Source organism: Thermobia domestica, chromosome 13, assembly GCF_964235325.1.
Source record: "Thermobia domestica chromosome 13, izTheDome1.hap1.1, whole genome shotgun sequence".
NCBI lineage: Eukaryota > Metazoa > Arthropoda > Insecta > Zygentoma > Lepismatidae > Thermobia > Thermobia domestica.
The window spans coordinates 180,906,979-180,917,426 of record NC_137466.1 but is presented as its reverse complement, the minus strand read 5'-3'; the positions used below and the strand labels follow the sequence as shown (position 1 = coordinate 180,917,426).

Below are 10,448 nucleotides of genomic sequence, written 5' to 3'. Positions count from 1 at the left end.
TTAAAACTTCAGCCTTTTCTTTTCAATAAACTCACACGAAATAGTGTTCTAAGTATACAAACATAAGTTTATTTATATTCTTAGGCCAGTATCCCCGGGAGGCTGCCCCCTAAACTTTTCAAGGTAGGCTTGCAAATAAACCGTAATATGGTGATTAACTATAATATGGTTGGATTAGCCCCCCTAACTTCTACAGAGCCCCCCTACATTTTTGGGGTGGCTACAAACCTGCCCTCAGCTCGAGATGATTAATGTTTGGTATATTGTAGTACATTTGCAAAAGATTATATCGTGAAAGTATTGTGTTTTGTGTTCTGAGGTCCACAAGTTACAAAAAAAAAAAAAAAAAAAAAAAAAAATCATACATAAAAGCAAACGTTTTAAGACTTCAGCCTTTCTTTGTTACGGAGGCCCGTAACAATAATATTGAAAAAATTAATGTGTTGTGGATTGGGTTTTGACACATAGCGTAGCTTGAATAATACCTGGGTCAAGACATTCCCGGTACATCTCGATTTCAGCCGAAAGCTTGGTTGAACTCAAGCGGTCGAATCGTACTTCGAGAGAACCCGAAGTGTATGGGATTCTTTCTGGGCCCGGCGTCCATCATGTACCATCGAGACCCAGAAATGGTAGAGCATTAAAGTTAATTACTAAACTTGGCACCTACAAGAGGTGGGCGATCGAAACACTGGTATTTGAGGATTGCACCTTCACACACCATGTCTTTCAACATAGGAAAGAAATTGACCTCCTTACTACACGTCATTTCCTTATGACCTCTCTAGAAATTAAATTCATTCCCTCAATTAAATAGCTCTATTAAAGAAATTGAAAAAGAAAAATAATACAAAAATGTATTAACAACATACCACTCGGCTAGGGGCGAGAATGATCTTCTCGATTTTAAATTTCCGGTTTACTTATGACTAGGTTTTCACATAACCTTCGTGCTGGTCATGAGTTTCCCTGGAACACTAGAAATAATCACAGAACAAGCTGTTTAGCCTTTCCATCGATCTCGGGCTACGGTTTACAAAGCATTCAGAGAATTATAGAGAAATGTCAACAATCACCGTCTCACAACAACTATTGATTAGAATTACCTTGAATTGAGATCGGTCGATCACGATCCAGCGTAATTCTCCGTGGGAAGGCTTGCTAGTCGCAAAACCTAAGTTTTTAAGAAAACTGGAAAAATTGAAATAAATCTCCAAATGAACCAAATTTGCTCGGATCAACGGGAAAATTATACGCTCGTCAGGTGTTATTAATATTAGTGCTGATAGTTATAATCCAAGCTGTCAACAAGGAACGAGTACGTTTCAGCTCGTTCCGAGACTATCTCATTAAAACAGAATGAAAATTGATAAATTTGGTACAGTTATTCTTAAATTCTTAAGTTTTCGAGAAATCTAATTTAAACACATTACAGCATCAAGTCAAACTATTTCTGCCTAATACAGTTTGAGTCTACAGTGCATAGACTTCTATACCATGCCCAGCTCGACTGGGTTCAGTTTATGCTTGCTGACACAGCCGACCAACGCGGCCAAAATAATAGGGAAAAACTTTAGATTTCTCTGGTCTGTCATGGGCAAACAGAGACTAAGTTCGCTTTTATAATCGCTTTATTGTTAAAAATTCCTAACTTGGACAAAATTCACCTTAGAACTCACGTTTTTGGGTCGGAGGAGAAGGTCGCTTACTCTCGGTCTTGTTCCTAAGCTGGCGGACATGGGTGTATGTCGACTACCTTACTGTCTTTAACATCCGCGCGCTAAATTTTATTCTCCTTACATGTTTGTTAGTGTTCTACTCACCGTGTGGATTCTACCTCAGAGTAACCTTTAAACAGCGCGTATCGAGTTCAGATAGACACTGCGAAAAAGCTCCTGTCGGACCCCGCGGGGCTCCGAACTCGCGTTTATATACTCGGGAAGTAAGATAACCATAACCTTGGGTCGGCTCACAAAAGGAGGGATGGGATTTCTGTAACCTTGGACACGCCTCTTTAGAGTGAGATGGAAGAAGACACAACAATAGAGAGAGAAGATGTTATTTCCGTATTTGTCTGAATACCGGAAATCGCATCTTTTCATGAATTCCTGCAAAATCCCACTTTTTTTTTTCAACACAAAGTTTTATATGAGAAAACAGATAGAATTTCTTGAAGAGAACAACGATCTAGTAGAATGCATTAAAGTAAATTTAATGGGAGAGAATATTCTCCATATCGTCTAGATCAGGTACTTATCGTTCACAACAGCGTTTTTCCTCCTTATCTCTGATAAACATAAGAGATCGCCGTTAATTCTGCGTGCCATCACTCACATACCAATCTCTCTTTACCTAACAAGTCTTCTTTACCTATTGCGTTCATTACACTCCTAACGCAAAAGCCAGGAATCCAGGTTCCGACCGGTTCAAAGCAAGTTTACGGCCTTGTACGGCTTCGCCAGTGACTTACTTCGAACCTAGGATAGAACTTGCACACGTTAGGTATGATCATGCATACAGTCGGCCAAGCTTCCTGTTGCGTTCAGCCAACCAAGTACAACTCAGTCTCATACTTCGTCCTCCTATTGTTTTATTGCATAACATTTTAATGTGTACCGAGCTCGACTGGGAGTCGAACCAGGACACCTCTCATTTGTGTTCCAACCCAGCAGAAAAACGGTTTTTCTATCATGGTATCACTGAGATTTTAAGGTGAATATAAAATCTATTCACATTATCGACTCATTATTATGTTTTAATTTTTTTAATTTTTAATTATTCTTTTCTGTTGCTTATAAGTATTGTTTAAACTTAAAAAGAAGTAAATTTCTTATCTGTCCGCGCTTCCGGTGCTAAACTCGGCGACGATTTCCGGCAACATTCTATATTAATGCTCATCATTTGTGTCTCTCTCAACTTCACTTATCTGGGGTACGTGTGTTTGATGCCCGGTTACAAATCGGGACAGGGCCGTATCCTGAAAGTATAGGAGCTCAGAACTTGTATCGTAACATCTTAAGTTTCGTCCAGTAGATTGATTTTTCTTATATTGTTTCACTCACTGGAACAGAATATTGTGTTCATTACTCGTCATGACATTACAAACATTCATTATCAAAGGACACAGTGGATCAATAGTGGAGTGCTCACCTCTAGTGTGAGTGGCACCTGATTCGAATTCAAGCCATATGAATTTACGATGGACAGCATCGTGTCCGTGGGTTTTCTCACGATTCAGATGTTTCCTTGCACACGACCATTCCACCGGTTCTTTTATAATCATTCACTATCATTATTCATCCGTCTCCCTTTGTCTATAGGACATATTCGTGGAACATAAAAGTAGAAATTTCATTTTATTGTATTCAGTAATAAGCCACTATAATTAGTTTGTTATCATTACTATGAGCCCATACTTGATTATTCGTTGGTTTAAATGTAAACTCTTGTGCTCAAAACACTTCAGGTAATTTCTAAATGTTCACATGGACTACTATAAACAATTTACGAGTATGTTCCATTTCTAAAGAAAACGACAATAAGCGCGAAGATATTTTGATGAAATAATATTGCTAATGTGTAAAGTAATTCGTTAATAGCACTGGTAAATTATCAGAATGCTCATGAATATAATTATCATCGTAAGTTTGTGCGTCCTTGTGTTGAACTCAATAAAGAATTTAGATTACTTTTATTTGGAGAAATGTTTTCTTCATGTATTAATTTCCTGAGCGCATAACTATCGAATCCACGATGAACTTGCATTTAAGAAATTAGCACTCTACTATCAAATAACTATGCTTTTATATTGATTTTTTCCTCTTAAGAATGAATAAAATTCGCTTCGTAAGGCCCGTCGGTGACCGAAACATGAGAATATTAATTAGTTTATTACTGCAGGCTGCATAGTTATTCAATAATATAGCAAATTAGTACACTTCAACTTTCCAAAGATATTCAAGTATATTCAAATAATTGGTAATAAATAAATAAATAAATAAATAGCTTGCTTTTTAAATAAATCTTAAATTCTGTTACTTTTCTTATTCTTTGTGTTATTAGCAACATGGTACACATTTGAAAAACATGCATCGTATCTTTCGCTAGGCCGTTTCCCTAGTGAGTGGAGCAGACCTTTTCACATCTACCGATCTGTGACGTACAAACATGGTGGTCGTTGTTTTAAGCGCACGAGCAGCAGACCGGAATTCAATCGCAAATTTCGACGTCGCATGAGCAAAAGGAAGTGTTCTCCGTAATCAACTAGCTCTAAAGTTCTTTTAGAACCAAAAAAAAAAAAAAAAAAAAGTGGAAATGTCCATTATTTGTTTACCGCCGGTAAACGCGGTAACACCAAGAAAACGCCATGGTGGCCCAAAAGTCAAAGGAGTGGTGGGCAAAATTGGTTTCATGCCACTGCCTATGTGACTTCCCTCTTGTAGAGTTCTGGAGGTGCAATTGTATATATGCTTCTTACAAGAATTTTTTTAAAAGGGAAGGCGACCCTATATTTACCCTAAAATATGAGGTCACTTGTTATTATCAAATGATTGTATGGACAAAATAATTAGTATTAATTAAATTTGCCACAGAGCATCTGATAAAATAACAGCGAAATAATTGTGGAACGTAACACAGCGCGAAATTTCGCAAAACATGCAAAAATGAGTTATAATTGCTATGCATTACATCGCAATCTTAATCGCTGATTTTGCGTTGCTTAGACGCAATCCGTTTCAGAATGAGCCCCTAACTTTCCTTCAAAATGAATAAACGAATTATTGTCTATCTAGTGTAAGCAGCCATGATAAAGCTGATAAGATTTGAAACCTACATTTCAACTGGATGTAACATTTTTTTTTTTTTTTTATTTAATAGGTATGAATTATGAGCATTACCTGGTAACTCTGTTACAGATGGATCAGGTGCAGCAGGGTGTAGTGACAGACAATGGAGAGCTCGCCTTTTTGTTCGATTTTTAGGGGAGGATTTGGATGAGAGGGGAGAGTATACGACGAAGGGACATAGCTGTCACTTCAAAATACCTGTATGATAGTTAAGATTAGAAGCATTATACCTTCCATTATGCAGTGTGAAATTCGAGGTATGGTTGAAATGGACGAGGCAAGAAGAAAGAATAGCGACACGTTGCCCAAACCAGGCCGTGTAACGGAAGGTAATTACTTGATTGGAATGTTTTTGTTGTAAGCCGCAATGGCTTACATTAGGAGTGGATGGACAGAATGAGGTCGAAGTAACTCATTTCATGAATAAACATGTTAATAATGTAGAAAATAATATACGTTAAACAAGTATAAATTATCAATTGAAACAAACAGGAAATCAAGTTAGGTAAAAGTGCTCTGCATATATAAAGGCCTGGTGCCTGTCAAACCCGTATTTGCTTTTAGTAAAGTATTCTATGTTGGCTGGTATTTAGTCCTAATCCGAGCAAATTAGTTTTTATAAATCAGGTTATTGAATAAATGCATGTTAAATCTTTGAGGTAGAATGTGATCTGACGAAAATTGTAACACTTTCTTGCTTCTAAATTGTAATTCACAAGATTTTGCAAAATTACATGGAGTATTATTTCATGAAATGATGTACGTTTGTTAATTCTGAACATCACTCGCTCACTGAGTTCAAGTAAAAGTACGTTAGCTTTAGGGGTAATTTTTTTCAAATGAGAATGACTGAGTTAAAGAAGTAGAATTAATGAATTTTGTACGAATCGAACAAAAGGTTGGGTGAAATGTAAATTTAGTTTTAGTAATTTTGAAATATCTTGTTAAAAGTGAAGTTAGATATACATATCAATACAGATTCAGACTAGGAGCTCACGTTATAAAATAGATCACTTCTCTTACCCATTGTCCGTTACTTGCGTCAAGATATATAATATGGGGTTATAGTTAAGGAGCCGTACTTCCCATTTAGGGAGGGACGAGAAACGCCATACTTTCAGGAATTATTCAGTGACTATCTAGGATGTTAAAAAGTAGGTAATAGACTGAGTTCTTGCCCTTGTACTTAGGGTGTTTAGGTAGTGCAACATTAAGATGTATCCTCGTGCACGGGAGATGAGAAGTAGCTGTTCTTAACTATTACCTAATATGGTACCAACTGATCTGAAAGAAAAAAAAAAATGCAAGAACATACACAAACGTGCTCCAGATAGTCATTACCAGCAAGCTTAGTAGTAATCCGCTTCGGGTTAAGGGGAAGGTAAGAGATCAGTGTGTGGGGAAAGCGTCAATTGCGAGTAGGCGCGTTAGCGACGGTTTTTTACGCGTCTAGAAAGTATACGTTTGTGTGTACGTGAGGATACAAACTGGTGATGGTGCATTTTACACGTGTGTGCTTGCATACCAGAGAAGGTATTTTTCCAGTAACTGCATTGCACTTTTACTAGATATTGGTGCAGTTACATAGCCAGGAAGCTTCCTTTCCAGTCCAGCTGCACCCTGAGTCGGGCGATTTTTAAATGGTAGTGAAATTTACAAACTACAAAAATTATACGTACTGTGCACATTAACATTTGCTGAACATAACGTTAAATACGACTTTTCAAAATTATATCCTTGATGTGCCCTTACAAAGTACGAAGTACCAACTTTAGCATTTGCTGAATATGATCTTAATTGCAATTTTTCTGAATGATGTCTTAATATGCCCTTCATTTCGACGCACACACTCTGCCAACCAATCCGGAAGCGGTACAGCCCGATGTAACGTTTCTACCGGTACTCTCGGAATCTCTTCCTTCATCGCCATCTTCAGTTGTGTGTGTTGTTGGTCCTCAATATGCAAGACTTTCATCAGATGACCCCGGCACACAAATCACAAAAAATCACAAATACCATGGTCTGGTGATTGTGCTGGCCATTCGATGGCAGCTAGAGAGATGATGTCCAGGGAAAAATGAATAAAAAACTATTTTTTTCTTCAGAGTAATGATTTAGAACTTAGTACCTCGCCTACATGTTGTGGAGCAGGATAGAGTCACAAGCGACGTCGCAAGAGCCAGAATAGCTGTCTTGTATCCACTTTTTCCTGGACACCTCATTTCCAGAAAACGTGGCATCGAATGGCGAGCACTATCACCAAACCAGTGTGTTTGTGACTTTTTCTTCTGGGGTCATGAAAAGTCTTTTGTATTGCCCCCCAACACTTCACATAGCTTAAGGTGCGGATATAGGAAGAGATTTCGCGAAACCCGGTGGAAATGTTTCGTCAGTCTCTGACAAGTTTTCGCGATCGGCTGGCTGGCTCAATTTGTACGTGGAAATAGAGGGCATATTGAGGATACCATTTTTTAAAAATTGAAATTAATGTTATGTTCAACAAATGCTAATGGATATACTTTGTAATGAAAGTATGTATATCATAGCATGTAATATTTTCGTGGTCTCACTAACATTCAAAAATCGTCCGATTCACCGGGGACTCTATATTGGCCTATTTGTTGATATACGTAGCTTACATGTGTGCTCCCTGTAAGTTTATTCTTAAAACATCTCTTCCTTTGTGACATTACATATTTTATCTGCAAATTTCCTCCAAAACAGTTCCCACATTAATTTACAAAATCTGCGAATGAAATGTCCGCGTTGCATTTGGTGGGGAAATTGTCTTCAGCAATCAGTATAACGCAAGGATGGACCAAGGACACATTTTTAAGGCCAAAAACTTTGTACACGTCCAGCAAATAGGTTCGTGTACCATCTGCCTTGTTGAACAGGGTGCTACGAATGTGCGCTATGGAGAGAACACATTTGCAAGTGATTTTTATTTAGAATTTGAAACTAAGACTTTCTCCAAAGTGAGCCGTAGAAACATTAATTGTGTATTGGTCCAAGAATGAGAAATAAAACACCAGTTGCCGTTTGTCAAATTTCGTTCGGTGCTTAGCGACTCTTATTCGGACTAGTTCTTCAGTAATATCCTGGAAATAGACCCTCAGAGAAATATTTTGCACCATGGCATATGGGTTAGACATACACCATGCAACTGTTGTTTGGCGTCGTCGTGCAATCTGTAAGGTGAAATAGACTCATTAATGCCACTAGAGTTAACCCCGGTCAACAAAAATCACTGTCTAGAGGTGTACAATTCTCTGAGTGTAACTGGGAAAGTTTTCTGCATTGAATTGTCACGTCAGATGTTTAATCTATCGGGTGAACTTTACAAAGCCCGCTCCAGTTATAACACGGTGGCGTAGGTAGTACCCTTGCGCATTGGGACTATCTTCGACCAAAGAAACACACTGCCATATTTAAATGAAAAACATGCTCACCAACTCACTAGAATATTTCAGAAAAAAAAAAACAATTAAGAAAAATGTGAATTACACATGCTTTCTGATACCTACAAAGAGAAACTGGAGCGTGTATTATTAAGTTTATCCCCCGGGGTGAAAGTTTACAAAGCACGCTCCAGCTATAACTCAACAAATAAGGGGCAAGCCCCGCAACACCCCCCCACAAATAATTAAAAAAAAAAAAAAAAAAGATTACACATTCACGTAAGGCAATACCTCCTTTTCACCAAAATTGTAATACACTATAATTGCAATCAAAAAATCCAGAGTATGCAACATGCATCAAAAACACAAGAAAAAAACATGTATCAAAAGTCATGTTCAGTTCAACATTAACGACTTTCCTTAACATAACACCAATGCAAAACAAAATGAACAATCTGCTGCACACGTTAACTTTCACTTAAAAAAAAAAAATCATTAACCCGCCGATTACACCAAAAAATGTAATGTCCTCTATCTTTACACAACTTCAAACTTGCTCCACATATATTGCAATCAATTTCCAAGTTAATTCAACCGTGACGCTGTAAAAACTTGAATAATTACTGTTTGTCATTATATGTCTGTAGAAAATTCACGTAAGTTAATATCACAGCCATTTCACATTGCAGTCATAATACGAATTTATGAGAACACACGTATTTGACTACCAAAACAACAGAAGTATCACACACACAGCGCGCTCTACTAAACGTGACAAACAAGAACATGTGCTTGCGCTATACGTCATGACACTCAGATGATACCGGTATTTAACCAAAAGTTAAAGAAAATAAATAATTGTAAACAAAAACTATTTTTCAACGCGGAAGACGACACTGGAGCGTGTATACTAAAGTTTATTCCTATCCCTATCGTATCTGCTACGCCAATCGTAAGCAGTGAGCACAATGGCTGGATCGTGAGCAAATTTAGTCAAAGTTATTTCACTGAGTCAGAAATACAGACTTAGTTTAATATACATATCAATAAATAAGTGAATAAAGATAGGAATGATTGAGTTCACTCTAGCTCCGAACCATTTCTACATATACATTTGAAAAAAAAAAAAAAAATTTTTCGATATCAGTAAATCACTTAAATTCATGTTTCCTGGGTTTGTAGTGTATGGGAAAAGATGATCTTGATGATTTGATATACAAGTAAGATTATATTTGGAAGTGTCACCATGAAGTTCACATTTACTTTGTTCTATTGTTGGTTTTACTTTTTTCACTTTTATTTATTTTTTTGCGGTGGTGGGGGTGGTCGTGTTTAAACCAACCAACCCTAAATTTAGGACTGGGAAAAGTCCCTCTATTCTCAAACAACTACGGATTTAAGAACTGTCTGACGTTATTTCTCTTTCTAAAATGGGGGGCGCGGTGGCTCAGTGGTAGAGCGTTTACCTCTGGTGCTTGGGGTCCCGGGTTCGATCCCAGCCCCCGCCAAGTGAACTTTGTGGTGGACAAACACCGTGCTCGTGGGTTTTCTCGGGGTTCTCCCGTTTCCTCCCACTTTCTTCATTCCACCATTTCACTCCTCTCATCATCACCGTCTCCTTTAGCCTAACCGGCATAACCGTGGGACGTAAAACTCAAAGATTTCATTTTCTCTTTCTAAAATGTCTTAAATATCTTCACCTACCACACTCAAGACACTACTTTTGTAACTTTCAGTCATACAGATATCATGTAGAAAAGGTGACCCAACATTATTCCTATTCTGTGTATAAACTACTTTCTAAGTGTGCCTTTTTTCTGACTTCTAGTGTGTCGTGAATGGCTGGTGCATGAAGATGGAGCCTTAGCTTATAGACTACAGAATGAAGAAAGTAAGTAAGTTAACAAGTTTAAGTAGAGTAATCGTACTAAATATATTAATATCTGGAAAGTTCACTACTTTTTCTTTGATTTTTAATAATAATAATAATAATATTTAACGATACGGGAGAATTTGTGAATGGATAGAACTGTTGAGTTTGTGCTGTAAAATATACATGCGCAATTGTCAAAAACGTTGCAAAGAAAATATGAAACAGTTTAATATCGCTTCAAAACAAAATAAACATTAAAATTAAGATATAGGCCTATAAATAAATATTGCGGTGTGAGACTCCGTGCGCGTGCCTTGTTACAATTGA

The 10,448-nt window shown here is 37.4% G+C and overlaps 1 protein-coding gene across 1 annotated transcript in view; it reads left to right on the top strand.

Annotated features, from left to right (window-relative positions):
- Positions 1–4,970: 4,970 nt before the first annotated feature.
- The window catches only part of LOC145668830 (uncharacterized), a gene marked incomplete at its 5' end in the record, with an annotated part of 42,974 nt that continues 37,496 nt past the window's right edge, over positions 4,971–10,448 (top strand). Inside the window, 2 exon segments of the mRNA XM_081737010.1 lie at positions 4,971–5,176; positions 10,077–10,139. Of these exon segments, the coding sequence (XP_081593136.1) occupies positions 5,050–5,176; positions 10,077–10,139 (190 nt within the window).